The 17,045-nt window shown below is 37.8% G+C and overlaps 1 protein-coding gene across 1 annotated transcript in view; it reads right to left on the bottom strand.

Moving 5' to 3' along the window:
- LOC129709575 (microtubule-actin cross-linking factor 1-like) overlaps positions 1-17,045 on the bottom strand; it is a 335,842-nt gene that overhangs the window by 140,232 nt on the left and 178,565 nt on the right. The window contains exons 6-16 of the mRNA XM_055656025.1: positions 16,579-16,745; positions 14,460-14,572; positions 11,527-11,633; positions 9,835-9,954; positions 7,903-7,998; positions 7,056-7,183; positions 4,681-4,774; positions 4,416-4,570; positions 3,456-3,735; positions 2,142-2,270; positions 335-412 (exon numbers count right to left, since the gene is read on the bottom strand). Of these exons, the coding sequence (XP_055512000.1) occupies positions 335-412; positions 2,142-2,270; positions 3,456-3,735; positions 4,416-4,570; positions 4,681-4,774; positions 7,056-7,183; positions 7,903-7,998; positions 9,835-9,954; positions 11,527-11,633; positions 14,460-14,572; positions 16,579-16,745 (1,467 nt within the window). The remainder of the gene's footprint in view (positions 1-334; positions 413-2,141; positions 2,271-3,455; positions 3,736-4,415; positions 4,571-4,680; positions 4,775-7,055; positions 7,184-7,902; positions 7,999-9,834; positions 9,955-11,526; positions 11,634-14,459; positions 14,573-16,578; positions 16,746-17,045) is intronic.

The raw sequence follows: 17,045 nt of genomic DNA, 5'->3' as shown, positions 1-17,045 counted from the left end.
TGTCACAGAAGTTTAGACATACCTACTCAAATAAACTGGGACTAATATAAATGCATTATATTGCTTAAGGGATTGAAGAACAGGTCTGCTTTATTTCAACAAAGACGTGCCTCAAAACAATGAGCACAGTTTGTACCTAAGGATCATTCAAGAGAAAATGTTTTATTCTGCTCTGATTTAATTTAATTATCTTTATTGACAGGATTTGATCGGACAACTGATAGCTTTTAATACTTGTGAACGAAAAGGTTATTTGCTGTAGTGCCCTTAAAACATTGTGCACTTACTGCCTATTTATAAAGAAACAATTGGATACTTCAACTGATTAACTTACCAGTAGTTTGAGGTATTGTACTTCCAGTTTACATAGCGTATCTGAATAACTGGTCTTGAAGTTTGAAGAGATTTGGCCCTGTAAAGATTGGGAATATTTATTAATTAATGAAGGTTGTTAAGGTTTCTGCTAAACCACATCAAGACACAAATGCATTTGCACCACATCAAAGCTGACGTGGAAGTTATATTCCTTCATACTTGCTAATTTTAAATCCTGTAAGTCAGTAACTAACAGCACAGGAGTACCTGTACCACCATTACAGATGAACTGCAAAGATGGTGTGTGAACAGCATGAGGAAGCTGGGCAATAAATGCAATCTTGCAAGCAATGCTGACATCTTAAAAATACTTTTTTTTTTAATAAACCTAAGCCTCTAATAAAGCTCCCCAAAGTGACCATGTCACCAAAAGCAACTAATCAATAATTATACAGAGCCACATAATTAAATAGCATTGTTTATTCTTCTGACTGCAAAGACGGTGAAAACTTAATATACTGAAAGTTTGGTCCTCCCTGTTCATGCACTTTTGAGTTTGTTCACCATACTCCACCAACTGCTACAGACCACAGGGTTTAAGGGTTGTTGGAGTTACACAATATGGGAATTGGTACTACACAAACATTTGTATTGAGATCACTCTTAGTCATTGTTTAACAAAATGATCTACACTTGGGAATCAGAAGTAGAATTTTAAAATCTGTGGAATACAGATTGTTGGGGTAGGATAGTGAAGAATACAATTTTTTTTTTAAAAAGCAAGGAAATATTAATAAACTTGCAGAATGAAAATGTCAGATCATTTGCAAATTAATTACTATTTACATTGGTGAATATGAAGCATTACACTTTGATAGTAAAAATAAAGAGGACACATACTCCTTGGAAAATAAGAATTACAATTGTGAGGGTGAGCACAGGGACCCAAAGATATAACAGCAATTAGAACAGTTAGACAATGCATGGCTAGGACAAGTTTGGAGGGATATGGGCCAAATGCAGGCAGGTGGGACTAGTGTAGCTGGCTGGTATGGTGTCACTGAATGATCCCACCTAACAAGAATGAGTCTAACCGCCATATTTTCATATTGAATGCATTACCTTCACTGAATCCCTACAATCAACACAGTGGGAGGCATCATAGACCAGGAATTCAATAGGATCAGCTACCTAACTGATCATAACTGGGTATCAGTGTGGGAAAGAACTGCAGATGCTGGTTTAAATCGAAGGTAGATACAAAATGCTGGAGTAACTCAGCGGGTCAGGCAGCATCTCTGCAGCGAAGGAATGGGTGACGTTTCGAGTTGAGACCTTTCTTCAGACGAAGCCTGAATTAGAATGAAGATTATTGTGGGGGCAGAGATTGCCGGGGTAGTGAAGAGCATTACAGTTAGATTTAGAGATTTAATAAGGATGAAAATTCTAAAATATGTATTTCTAAATTAGGAACCAGTACATGTCAGCAAGCAGAGGATTAAAAAGAAGTTTATAACATGTATAACAAAGTTCAGGAATGTAAAGATGAAACTTTTTAACTGCCTAGAAATGCGTTGGAATATTCCCATGTCACTCATCTGGATTTTATTAATTTTGAGGATAAGGGATGATGGCAATCAGATCTCAAGGGGAACAGTTTATCACATTGCGCTGCACTGGGTAGTATGGTCAGCAATTGAGAAAATTATCTCGTTGGGCAATTTCAGCAACAGCGAAGTTTAAGATTTTAATTATTTATTATAATGCACTTAGAAGCATTTTTTTCCCCCAAAATAGTGAGACAAAATAATAGGAAAAAAAGTTACTTCATAAATTTTAGCTTCTTTAAGACTAGAGTCCAGTTCTTCCACTGCAGCATGGATTGTCCTGTGTGTTTCCAGCTGCATCTCCACATTGGGCAAGTCCGTGCCCCATTCAGCTCGATCAAGTTTAACCTGCAGAAGGAAACCATACATTATCAGCTCAACAGCACTCCAGCATTAGAAATGCTTTCATCTGCTCTAGATTGTGTAGATCCTGTGTTTGGACTATCTCCCAACACGAGAAGTTTGCTTAAATATACACCAACAAATTAAACTGATCAAAACCGAGTCGGGTATTAATTACTGTGACTGCCAACATTGCTGGGTGTATCAAATGGTTGCAAGACACTAATACAGGAGAAATCCATCATAAAAGCCACAGTGTACATTGAACAAGAACATTTCTAACTGGGATGATAGCAGAAAAATAATGCTGGTAACTTTGTACATAAAAGTACACCATCAGAAAAATGTCCATTAACTCGCATATGCACACCCTCACACATAAACATTATGCTCCAATCACAATGATCCTCAAACCTTCATGCAAACAGCAAGCGAGACAGTTATGGAACAAGGTTCTCATAATTTGTGATAGGGAGAGATTATTTAGAAACAAGCTTATACGTTTTTGCATTATATTTTATAGACCTTGGAGGATGTATATTTGAATCCTGCACAACAAGAGAATAGTGATTGCTGGCACCTGTCAAACAGATTCCCAAAGGGCCTGTTCCATATTGAACAATTTCTAAAGGACAAAAAGGGAACGGTGAACGGGAAAACTAAACCCGAACAATACTTTTCCACTCGTGTTTTAAGTTTTGAAATATGAAAAGGTTCACAAGAGATCTAGCTTGCTAGGTCTGAATTGTATTTCTTTTCAATCTTAGAGCAGCATCAAAAATTATACAGGGACAAAAATCTAATTTCAATGGGGATCTGCATTTGCCTCCATTTCAAGAAACTGAAATGGTATATTGGTAAAGTCATCTAGGGTTATCTCAAAGAGTGCTGCGACATAGCTGTAGTATAGAAAAAAATGAGACAGAGATGAGAGAATGTAAGTATAATCAGAAATAGAGCTCTATGCGGGCATGCGGGACGAGTGTAGATGGGACATGTTGGTCGGTGTGGGTGGGTTGGGTTGAAGGGCCTGTGTCCACATACTATGACTCAATAAAAAAACATTGCTTGCCTGGAACTGGAGATCATGAGGCTCTTGACAATATGAATCTAATTCTAAGCTATGTGAACTCTTTATTCTAAGGTGTATTGCAAAGAACACTTCTGTTTAAATGAAATTGTGTTCAGTACCTGCGTTTCCTCCACCCAGGCCAAAAGCTCATAGACAAATCGCAGGCTTCCTTCATCTTGCGTTGAAGAGATTGCAATCAATTCTGATCTTGTTGTGGGTTTTTTAAATCCCGTGAGGGAGGAGATGTGTAAAGTGCTTGAACCAACATCAGTTGTTAAGTCAATGGCAGTCAGGTTCAAAGGCTGCAAGTGGTCTGTTGAGGAGATAAAATGTCCTTTCCTGTACAGGTTGGTGCACTCGAGCCTCAACGTCACCAGTTCATCCTGCAGTTTAATGATTCTGCGAAAAAATGACGAGCATGCTGAGAATTCAAGATTTTTGGAAAGAAAATACACGACTGTTCTACTTACACAAAATTCAGCAGGTGCACTTTTGAAATGGTTTCGATAGCAAAACATTTGAATCAACATTAACAAAGCATGCATAACTAAAAGCTCCTGTTAATCATCAATAAATAACACAAAACCCAAATCACACCAATTTATTCGGCAAAACATTGTGAAAAGCTTTGTCATTTTTTTCTGCAGAAGGTTTTTAAGAATTTAAATATACATCCTTCTATCAAACGACCACATGCATGTAATATTGACAATTTATTCCATGTAATACATTATGGAGTAGATGTTCGTTCTCCATTCAATCAAGGTTTATTGCTGCAGCAAAACCAGTTACTGAAGCAATGAAATAACTGACTTGATTTTGCACTAACAGCTTCAGTTTTGTGCAAGTATCCAAATCGTGATTACGATTTAACTGCGGCAGCAGGTAATTTAAATTGGAAGCCTCATTGTATTGTACTGAATGGGCATGCATCTTCCAAAGTTCCAGTTACCAATTCAACTACAATTATTTGATGTTATGACAATAATATATTGAAATATTATAACTAGGCAGAGTTGGATCTGCATTAATGCAAGAATAATGAGTGTATCAGTGCAGATAAACACATCTACACTTACCTCATAACAATCTGTTCCACCTGATAATACTTCTCATCTCGGAGAATCTGCACGTCAATTTGTAGCTGTCGTATTAATCGTTCACACTCTTCTAAGTACATGACCACTTCAGTTTCATAATGAAACTGCTGCCCTGATTCTAAATGAGTAGCATCCTGTAAAAATAAATTCAATTTATTAGATGTCAACAGAAATCCAGTTTGTTTTAAATCTTTAGTGGGCAGTCTAACTGCTTGGCTTCTTTAGAGTTGACATCTTTACTTACAGCCTGCAGGGTATTTTTGGCTAATGTTAATTTTTCTTCGCAATTTAAAGCTCCATTTTGAATTTTATTGGCAATCTGCAGTAGTAGTTCCAGCCTTGAATATAACATAAAACAGATGAAATTAATTTCAATTTACTAATGTGGCTTTCTGTAATGCAATTGTTTGTATTCATTGCATAAAGCATTTGTTTGCATCAGACAGTTTTTATTCTTATATAGTAGAGTTAAAGCAAACTAAGGCAATAATTTCAAATCTTTTATCATATACATGAAAATAAATAAATTACTCCATGAAACATAACAGTCATAAATTTGTGAAATGTAACAACCATTCCTCTTAATGTTGCCTATTTTGCACACTTGGGTAAAGAGGGAAACTTTAAATGTTATACAAAAATTGAAAATGAAATAAAAATGTAAAAATTGGACTTGTTTAAAAAGTAATATTTATGAAATTTGTGGTCAAAATTGGTCGCAGAGTATAAAAATGATTGACGCAAACTGAAACTCAGGTTGCTGAGTAATTAAAAAATTGCATGCTATTTATTCAATGTTATAATTCCAATATTTCCAATGGAAAATACAAGTTCCCAAACAAGAAACTATAAATTCTTAGCTCACCTTCCAAATTCTAACACTCCTCCCCGAGTTACTCAAGGATACAGATTTTTTTGTGAACATCTCACAGCAATTTGGCCTTTGATAATGGTTTAGCCTTCCATGTTACTGAAGCAGTGTCAGAGTGGTGGGAAGCTGGTAAAGCAAAAACTAACCCAAGGATACAAATGACTGCAACTTTGTTGTGCAGCATCAGGCACCCCAGGAAACAATCCATATAATGGCACATGAAAACACAACTTTAAAGCATGAGTTAAGATTATTAAAGACAATTGAAGGCGGCTGGCTGGCTTGTGGCCTACTCAGCAGATTAACCCACCAAGGGGTCGCTGAAGCGGTATTTACTTTTAGTCTTAATGTGTTATGCTGTCCTTTTATGTTAGTGGTGTAATTAGCGTAATAAGATAAATACATAATTTGTGTTCTATTTAATTACACACGTTACTGCAGTTGACATCTTGTTCGTTAAATGTGAAACATGCTACATGATAATTGCATTTTTTGTATAAAGTCACATACAAATATAAAAAGTCACAGTATGACTGGATAGACTTGGTTTATACTCTCTAGAATTTAGGAGATTGAGAGGGGATCTTATAGAATCTTACAAAATTCTTAAGGGGTTGGACAGGCTAGATGCAGGAAGATTGTTCCCGATGTTGGGGAAGTCCAGGACAAGGGGTCACAGCTTAAGGATAAGGGGGAAATCCTTTAAAACCGAGATGAGGAGAACTTTTTTCACACAGAGAGTGGTGAATCTCTGGAACTCTCTGCCACAGAGGGTAGTTGAGGCCACACACACAGTTCATTGGCTATATTTAAGAGGGAGTTAGATGTGGCCCTTGTGGCTAAGGGGATCAGAGGGTATGGAGAGAAGGCAGGTACGGGATACTGAATTGGATGATCAGCCATGATCATATTAAATGGTGGTGCAGGCTCGAAGGGCCGAATGGCCTACTCCTGCACCTAATTTCTATGTTTCTATGAGGGATAGGAGAAAAGAAATCTACTAAAAATATTTTAAATATTTTTGCAGGGCAAAGGTAAGAAAAAACACAATTTCCTACTCATTAAAAAATCCAATAGGAGATCCTCATTTAAAAAAATCCTACACCAACTTCCATGAACAAATCAACAATATGTTCAAGTCAGTTTATTTATTGAAGAATACACATAATGTTCAAAATGCACAATACAAGAACCAAAAGCCCCACGAGCAAAGCCAAACTGATCCAAGTTTTTTTTAAAAAGCAATGGATTTCCTAAAGTTATCCCTCTGAATTCATCTTGCCATTGTGTGAAATTTCCTTTCAGTGTAGCATGAGATACACAATTCAAAGTGAAAGATGTTCAGTCATAATAATACTCAGATATGCTGATGTGTCACATCATTATTTGGTTGTTGCTGTGTCCTGAATTTCATAAATACACAAATTGTGTTTCTGTTTTGAATATTTGTAATATTAAATGTAATATCCAAATAATTAATTTCTGCAACAATATATTTCACTGCTAAAAAATCTGCAATGAATGCACTCCCAGACCTTCTGTGGTGGCAGATGCATCACCAATTTCTAATACCAAATTCATGTGTGCCTTAACGGAATATCAATGCTCATAAATTGCTTTGACAAGGGTACTGATGGAAAGTTAAATATTCCAATAGCCAGCTCTGCAGAGAATAGTATGAAAATGTTACTTTAATCTATTGTTGCACTTGCTTGTAGACCAAACCTCATTATAACACAGAAACAAACCTTTCTACTGCAGGTCTGAGGGCTTTCTCTCGATCTAACATTTCAAAGATCAGTTTGCCCCATTCTTCTTCTACATCATTGGGGTGGAAACCTTGGGGAAGCATAAATCGACCAAACTCTATCCAAACCTAGAGGCAAAGATATAGATTTAATGAAAAATATTGAATAAAATCTATTCCAGAACTTCATCCTTTACTACTTTGACTAGGGCTTGCTTGCAAGATCCAGGTGATAAACACAACACAGATCAGGCGTCGACAGCCAGATCCTTAAAGGGGCAGCTATAAATTGTCAAGGTAATTTTTGTCCCCCAAAATTACCTGAATATGAGGGCAAGATAAGCAGGAATGCTTCTCCGACATCTAAGTTGCAAACAAGAGACATTTCACAGACCTATAGTCGAATTAAAATAGAATCGTAGCAGCTAAATTAAAATCATATGAAGTGCTATACATTTTGATGCACTGTAGGAAAATAGTGGCTGATTAATCTTGTTCTCCAGTGAATGTTTGTGAATGTCTTGGCCGAACGTTGGTGTCAAATAGCGATGAGCATAAACGCAAAGAGATTTCTCAAAAAGTTAGACCTAGTGTAATGAATTAATTCAATCAATGACAGTACCTTGTGCACAAAATATAATGCATAGAAGTGCACAGTTTTCAGTAGTAATTCAGAGGGCTCCCAACATATAGAAATTTAAAAACATTTTTTTTGCCTCACCAATTAAACTTTTCACTGTCCCTCAGTACACGTGACAATAATAAACTGAACTAAAATGAATCTTCAGACCTCATTCAGACAACACTTTATTAATGCTTAAATCCATTTCTGGATCTCAATGTCTTACCTCAAACAATTTGTACAAATGTTGTATTTGTGCCTTTTCTAGTTCTTTTGCTGGTAATTCAGTTTCTTTAAAATGTACATATTCATTATAAAGTGCCTGAGTGAGAGAAGGGAAAGGAAACGTTCAATCAGTGAAAAGAAACAGCTTGCACATGCTTCGTGGAGAACAAAACATGCCAGTTTAATATATCCATTCACTTTATTTTCTACAAATACATTACTGCCTTTAGCCAAGAGTCAACTGCCTGGGCTACAGACTTCAGTCTTCTGTCCTCCACAAACATTGTTATTGTTTGTGGAGGACACTCAAGTTTCTTCATTCCTTTCTACTCAAGGCAGTGTACAATATAGAAATTAAAACCAGTCAGATCTCCAATTTAAAAGTTAATTTGGTGCATTGTACATTTGATCCCGAGTTACCTGATTTCATATACTTAAAAACATCGAATGCCCTATCCTATAAACAGTTAAAATCGTTTTTTAATAAATTTAAACCAAAGTCAAATGATATATATATATTTTTTTAATAATCGGCATTTGCTCTGGCTCCAATCAGAGCTGATCTTCGACCTTAACTCTACCTTCCTGTAATCAGGCTCAGGGCCTTCAAACCACAATTTGGTCTAGTAAACATTCATCATATTCCCTTCATAAATGCAGTAAGATTGCCTTGCTCTGACATGCCATACTCATAAAAATAAAGACCAACAGACCTCGCTTTCCTAATGTACTGATGTATTTGTACATTGACTCTTTATATCAAACTTCAGAAAGGTAAGGACAGATGATGCATATAGTGCATGGCTTTGTGCATGGGAAATCATGTTTTCACTAATTTGCTTGAGTTTATTTAAAGAGGTGACCCAGATGATTGCTAAGGGCAGTACAGGAGGTGCTGTCTACATGGAGTTTAGCAAGGCCTTTGAGAAGCTGCAACATGGTAGGGTGATTGGGAAGGTTGGAAGATTGAAAGGATAGGGAGTTGGCTTGATGTTAAGAAATAGAGGATAGTAGATTTCTTGTTGTATTTTACGTCTAATTTTCTCTAACTACTAATATCTAATTATCTCTAGATTAAAAAGAAATGTATTTTCTTCCTATCAAAATATTTTTGTCATCAAAATGTTTCCACACTCATTGCGCCAGTGAACAACATTTGGCAAATGTAAAGGTTGACTCATCATTCTTTAACAACCTTTTCACAAACACCTTTCTTACCTAAATTTATATCAGGAGTAAACTCAGATCAAATTAATTGTTACAAACTGGATGTAACTGATCCCAGAGCTGCACTAAATAAATCCTTCCAAGTTGGAAATTACCTGTTTATTCCTGGTTGGTTTCAATCAATCCTCAATCTATTGCAAACATATTACCCACAATAGTCCCAGTAGTTCTGCTCTTTATAATTTTTTTTGTTGAAAATCCAAATTTACTGTTTCTCCTTTCTCCACCCTGCCAGCTCCAGTTGTTAAATATATTTCCTTCAACATTAATTGACAATAACTTTGACAAACCACATGCATCATAATAGATATTTCCATTTCACCCATTTGTAACAAAATACTATCTTACTTATGGTTCATGATTTTCTATATCCACATTTTTGTTACATCTTGCAATGATTCCAAAATACGGAGACTTCAGGGAGATTTAAATTAATTCATTTGAAGTAAAATATTTCATGAATGTTATTATGTCTGCAGACAAATGTATAACTTAACCAAATGATTCTCAGATGCAAATGAGTTAATTATGTGGATAAGAGCTGGAATGAGTATACAACATAATACTCCGTTTTCGACTTGTAGCAGCTCATTTGTTAAACAGTGGATGGAAAGAAAACATGCACTGATTTTCACTTATCAGGAGAAACATGATATTTGGTTACTTCATTGTAAAGGACAAAGCAGGATAAAATGCCAGTAATCACCTTAAGTTCTACAGGATTGTGTGGAAAAGCTTTATCGGACATCCGCCTGATGTGCTGCCTGATCCACTGGAAGAGATAGTTTACTTTATCTTGGTATTCCTCCCATTTGGAATCAACCTCCTGGAATCAATACAGCAACAATAATGAGGGGAAAAAAAGAGCTTCAAAGGTTTAAAAGGTATTTTGTTGCCACATGTACCAATTAAGGTACAATGATATGCGAATCACCATAGAGCCAGACGAAAAATAAAAGCAACAAGACACACAACTGCATAAAAGTTAATGTAAACATCCAGCACAGCGGATTCCCCATATTCCTCACGTGATGGAAGGCAAAAAAAAAATTCTTCTTCTTTATTCACCCGCGGTCGGGGCAGTCAAACCATCTGTCGGGGCGATTGAAGCTCCTGCAGCCGGTGGTCGAAGCTCCCGCGTCGGGGCGATCGAAACTCCCGCGGCTTTGAGTTCACAAAGGCGGTCTCTGACCAGAGACCGTGGACTCCGTGATGTTAAGTCCGCAAGCACCCACGGTTGGACCTCCGAGGTAGGCCCTGGCAAAGGGATCGCGGACTCCGCAATGTTAAATTCCCGTAGGCTCCCTGCGGTGGAGCTCTCCAGCAAAGGCCGCCAACTCCTCAATGTTAGGCTGCAATGCGGACGGAGATACGATACAGAAAAAAAAAAAATGGCCTCTCCGTCGAGGCAAGAGATCAGAAAAAGTTTTCCCCACCCCTTCCCCACATAAAACAAGCTAAAGAACACTAAGAACGTACATTTAATACATACTATTTAAACGCAAAGGGACAGACAGACTGTTGGCGAGGCAGTCATTGCTGGCGCCACCCGAAGCTTAAATAATAACTGAGGAAAACCCACAACCCACAAGACATTAAGGGTGGCACAACAATAGAGCGACTGCCTTACAGCGCCAGAGACCTGGGTTGGATCCTGACTACAGGTGATTGTCTTTACAAAGTTTGTACGTGCTCCCTGTATGGGTTTCCTCCTACACTCCAAAGATGTACAGGTTTGTAGGTTTATTGGCTTGCTATAAATGTAAAACTGTCCCTAGTGTGTGTAGGATAGTGTTCATGTGCAAGGATCGCCAGTCAGTGCGGACCACGCTGTATCTCTCAAGCTAAAAAACTAAAACTCAACTACAATACATTTGCAATGCCAAAACCTTTTTTTAACATGTTCTGTGTACCCAAGTACTCACATTCTGAGTTAACTTTGATTTACTGTGTTCATATTCTGCGTAGAAACAAGCCCTGCAACCCAACATGCCCACACCAATCAACATACCCATCTACACAAGTCCCATCTGTCTGCCCATATCCCTCTAAACCTATACTATCCCTGTACCATGTCTAAATGTTCCTTAAACACTGTGATAGTACCTGCCTCAACTACCTCCTCTGGCAGCTCATGCCATACACTCACCACCCTTTGTGTAAAGAAGTTACCCCTCAGGTTCCTCTTAAATTGTTCCTCATCTCCTTCAAACTGGGTACTTTAAATGTATCTACATATTTATCAAGTGACAAAATGTAACTGTAGTTTTATTGTATCATGAAAATTATGAGCTGAATATGTTTACAATTTAATGTGAAAAATACTAGTTATACTTAGCACCTCCACCTCACATATGCAACCAGGTTAAATTAAAGGTATGGAAGAATGAATACTTACATTTGCAGTAATACCTTCACCACCTTCTGGGACCTTAGGGAATGATTCATAAATAGAGGAGACGTAAGTGAGCACCGATTTCTCATCGGGCGATGGGACATCAACATCTGAAAGAACAAGTCCATGTTAATTCAGCAGTACCAGATATTCAGAAATGATAGATCAAATGCATGCAATAGCTTCCTTCTTCTAAAACATGTATACAAGCAATTAACATGAGGGAGGCAATTAGTCCTTTGAACAGCTTCACCATTCAACAAGGGTCTTGACCCGAAATGTCACCTATTCCTTTGCTCCATAGATGCTGCCTCACCCGCTGAGTTTCTCCAGCATGTTTGTCTACTCACCATTCAGCAAGATCGTTGTTAATCTTGATTCATCATTTTTGTTTGTCATATTCTTATTTTCCTTCATTGTTCTGATATATTAAAATAATCAATCTGGAACCATTCACTGCACAAATAGATTTCTCCTCATCTATTTATCACACATCGCCTCCCCTTAATCCCCAGGAGGATGAGGGGTGACCCAGGAGGTTTTGAAATTATGAGTGTCAGTTAGTCAGAATTCTTTCCCCTTGGCAGGAGAGTCTAGATTTGGAGGGCACCAGTTTAAGGCGCATGGAAAGCAAAAAAAAAAAAAATCCCACAAAGAGTAATCATTCACACAGAGGATGCGGAATATTTGGATTGAGCTGCCAGAAGAGGTAGAGGAGGAAGATCCTGTCATAGCATTTGGACGGGTAATCAGACAGGAAAAGTAATGAAATATGAGCCTAATGCAGGCAAATGGGATTAACATAGGTAGGCACCATGGCCAGCATGGTTGAAGTGGGCTGTGTGTTTCAGAGATACTCTTTTTTACCTATTAGAGATAGTCATAGAGTGATACAGTGTGGAAACAGGCCCTTCTTCATTTCCTTTTTTTTGGCATCCCTCAGGATTAACGATGAATTATTTCCACTTCATTACTGTAGGTTCTGAGTTCACTAATGTGGTTAGTGTTACAACATCTGTCTCTTCCACAGATAGGCGTGGACATGGGTGAGCACGGGCAGGCAGGTGGGCACTTTGTGAGGTGGTATGTTACTGCTGCTGCTTGGGCTTTTGAACAGTACTTTTGTGTTCTTCATGGTCTTGAGTTTGTCAATATTATCCTAAACAGGACTTCTCCATTTGGAGCACTCAGGAGCCAGAGTTTCCCTAAAATCAATGGCAAAGTTGCTCTTCAAAATTTGTTCTGAGAACGTTTTTGAATCTCCTCCTGTTCACCAGGCAACCTCTTTCTACCATCAAAGTTGAACTACTCTGTACTTTTCACATGTTTGGTTTCAACATTGCTGATTGAGAGAACTCTAAGACATTGTCAACTCATTCAGTAAAGCAAACAAAGAATTAACTTTACATTTGATAATTATAAGACCAAGTGTCTGCAGCAGCATTGTGTCACCTGACAACAAAAGTCCATGTTGAAACGACAGAGAAGGTGGATGAAGGCACGTCTTGTGGATGAAATTCATTAGTGCCTTGAGAGGTCAACACAGACTTTAAATGTTTCAGGAAAAGGGTGTTTGAACCTAGACCTCAAGCTCAGCGTAAAAATTACGGTCCATCGCCCAACAGTGATGCCTACACTTCTGAGACACTGGAAAAATACAAACCTTTTCCGCACAAATTAATCAATCTTCAAATTAATTTCAGGTATAGGCAAATCAACATCAGCGGTATCTCCCAGGTCAATGGCCTGAACCTTGAGGCCCTAATTACTTTACATATTGCACATGCACATGCACTCTGTACATGCATTTTGCACATGCACTTTGTTCAGCAGTTGCTTGTTTGGGATCTGGGTAAAAGGCTTCAGAAAATGCAAATACATCTTATCTACTGGTTTCCCTTATCTACTTGACTATATAAATCCTCAAATAATCCAATACATATGTCAAACATAACTTCCTTCTCATAAATTCAAGCTGCCATATGTTCGAAAAGTCCCAGATTTGTCAATATTTTAGTTAAGGCACATTTATCTCATATTCTCATTTTACTTATTTCCAGGATATGAATGTCATTATAAAAGACCACATTTATTGTCCATTCATACATCCTAAAAGCAAACAAGTACTATGACAAAAAACACTATGGCCATGATCTTTTTTTTAAATATAAAGTTAAATTCCACAGACTCACAGAGAGTTGTGAGTATGGAATTCTCTGCCTCAGAAGATGGTGGAGGCTGGTTCTCTGGTTACTTTCAAGAGAGAGCTAGATAGGGCTCTTAAAGATAGCGGAGTCAGGGGATATAGGGAGAAGGCAGAAACGGGGTACTGATTGGGGATGATCAGCCATGATCACATTGAATGGCGGCGCTGGCTTACTCCTGCACCTATTGCCTATTGTCTACTGACGCACCCTCCTTTGCTATCACAGTTTTTGAGATTTAGTCATTACTGACAATTATATCATTTATTGCGCAATTCTAAGTGACCTTATAAAGGTGGTGATAAGATTCCTTCTCGAATCACTGCAGTTCCACTGGTGAAAGTAGTTTCACAAATGCATCCAGGACAGTATTCCAGGATTCACAACGCATTTCCAAGTTAGGATGGTGTATAATCTGGGAGGGAAATCTGGAGATAGTTGTGTCCCATGTACCTGTTGTCTTTGTTCGGCCTGGCAGTAGAGATCTCAGGGTTAGGAAGCACTGCTGGAATTACCCAAGGAACTGTAATGCATTTTGTGGATTGGACACACTGCACCCAGTGGCCACAAGCGGAGAAAAATGTGTAGGATGGTGGATGGGATACCAGTCAAGTGGGCTGCTTAGTCCTGACTGCTTAGTCCTGAGCTTCTTGGAACAAACTGATGCATAACAATAATCAGAACCAAATTAAGCAAAGAAAGGACAGATAGTTATCTTGTCCACTGATGTACCTTCTGGATCCAACAGTCTTGTGACACCAAGTGATTCAGCAACGGCAAAGGCTTGCTCCAGATTCTCTTGATTGCTCTGAACGGAAACTTTCTCCATGTCAATGAGGTCTGGTCTGTAAAAAGCAAGTATCCAATTGACTTTCAAAGCACTAACATTTCTTGTATTAAAGATGCTAATCCTTTCAATCATGTATTTTTGTTTTGAGATTTGATGTACTGTATGTTGAAAACTATATAGCAAATCCAAACATTCAGTTGCATGCAGAAAGTAAAACATTTTTAACCTGGGAATGGGACATTTGCAACGTGGGTACACTAATTACTCATGTTTTTTTCCTATGCTCAGAGTAAAATTTTATCCAGGTAATCGTGATAATTTGTTTAGGAAAAAATGTGATCATTTGCTGCGTTGCTTTGACATATTTCAAATCACAGACATTCATGATACAGAGGCTGTCATTGACTCAAAAGCCAACTTTGCTGGCTGTAGAAAAATATGCAGCCTAATTCCACTTCCAGCTCTGATATAAGAGCATTGCAGGCTACACCATTTCACAGTCACAGATAAGAGTTTCTGCCTTAACATGCCTTTCTGACAGTGAGCTCCAAGCCCATCTGACCTTCCAGGTTGAAACATTCTCTTTAGAGCTCCTCTTTCTCAGTCAAATACTTCAAATGCATGCACAGAGTTTCCTGATCTCCGTGCTGAGAGAAACACGAACTTCCTGTCCACCTTGCTTCTTCCCTGCAGCCATCAGGCTATTAAACATTACAAGCTCTAATAAGCTCTGAACTTCAATAGACTATTATTATTATTGCACTACTATTGTTTGTTTTTTGAGTGTGTGTGTGTGTGTGTGCGCTATGTTTACATATCCTGTTGTGCTGCAGCAAGTAAGAATGTCATTGTTCTCTCTGGGATACATGACAATCAAACATTCGTGACTCTTGACATTTAAATTCCTTTTAATTTTATGCTCCACAATTGAATCTACAACCCCAATCCTTCCCCATTGCTAATTTTCCTGTTCTGGAGTATCCTGGAAATATATCTCTCTGGTCCAATCATATTCGTGAAATAATGTGGCAGTGGAACTGCCGTTAGTGTCTAACCAGATGTTATACATGCAGATTTAGAAAAATTGTCTTTAAACCCTCAACAGATAAATGCTTACACAGAAAACACTTGTTACTTAAGTGTTAAAAACACCATCTTATGATGACATGAAATATCACCTACTCGTGCTCTTCAGAGATACTACCTGACCCACTGATAGTCTAGCGCTTTTGTGTTTTTTTTTAATGCACCTTAACAACTTTCCCTCTTGCAGGATCAAGTCAAGTTTATTCGTCACATACACATACGAAATGTGCAGTGAAATGAAAAATGGCTCCATTAGCCTGCAATGTTGCTCAGAACTTCTACCTCCTCACTATTCCAACCATTAGGGTAGATCAGGCCCACTGCTCGCACCCACCTTACTCATTTACTGTGACCACACCTGTAAAGGAGACTAGTCTGACACACTGTAACCTTTACTAGAGTCTTTAATATAGCACATGGCACACACGTCCCAGTACTGGCTGCACCCAGCCTTCAGGCGTACCAGGACAAAATGGGAGGAGGAGAAGGGAGGAGATCATAGTTATACTGATATGAGAGGGCGTGTTAATGGTGATGAGGTAGCTACATTATAGGTTGCATGCATAAACCATCCTAACTATTATAACCATTCAACCATTATCCTCCTGTCAAAGATCTTTTTAAAAGGTTAATGCCATTCAAAACCAGACCCTTAAAAATCTTTAAACTGTAGTAATTATTTTAGAGATTAATATATAAAAAGATTAGAAATTAGCACAGGTGAGGTAAATCAACACTAAAGCAAGTTTGAAAGCAATGTGACATTTGCACTTTATTGAAGATACACACCGATGCCTGGCATTTTTCATTGAGGTCCTGTTGTACAGATCAGCTGTAATTTAAATAACTGGTAGAATAGCACAGGAAGCTCAAGTGGCTAATCCTGACCACGTTTTTCCAACGATTATACTGCACTTATTCAAAAAGTTAACAGAACAGCCTTGTTAATTTTGAAGAGCAATTGTAATAATTCACCTGTATTTATGAATGATAGCATTAAATACTTTTCCATCGCTCCAACAGGAAGTAAAATTGGAACACTTTAACCCAGAATATCCTTCTGTCAACTTCTGTGTCCAAAGTAGCAGCTTTTCTTTCGCAGACATGTCACCAGATTCTCCACTCACATAAATTTCTGAGATCTGCAAAGGAAAATTTCTACAGGTAGGTATCCCAAATCACTTAAAATACATACTGCAGACACAAAAGTCTTGCCCACAGTTAAACCATCATAAGAATATACTCATTTTAATGACATTCGAAAAGACAACATCCCAATCAGCATTAATTATTTTGATCAAACTGCACAAAGTATCAACAACCACTCTTAGTTGTTCCTATCTAGCTTTTGGAGGAACAAAATTGTCAAATGAAGTTATTGTTATCATACAAGTTTTACATAGAACTTTACATCTTCAAAATGGCTAAATTTGAACAAAACA

Source organism: Leucoraja erinacea, chromosome 26 (genome assembly GCF_028641065.1).
Source record: "Leucoraja erinacea ecotype New England chromosome 26, Leri_hhj_1, whole genome shotgun sequence".
NCBI lineage: Eukaryota > Metazoa > Chordata > Chondrichthyes > Rajiformes > Rajidae > Leucoraja > Leucoraja erinaceus.
Note: the sequence above shows the minus strand (reverse complement) of the source record. Positions and strands in the feature narration are given on the sequence as shown.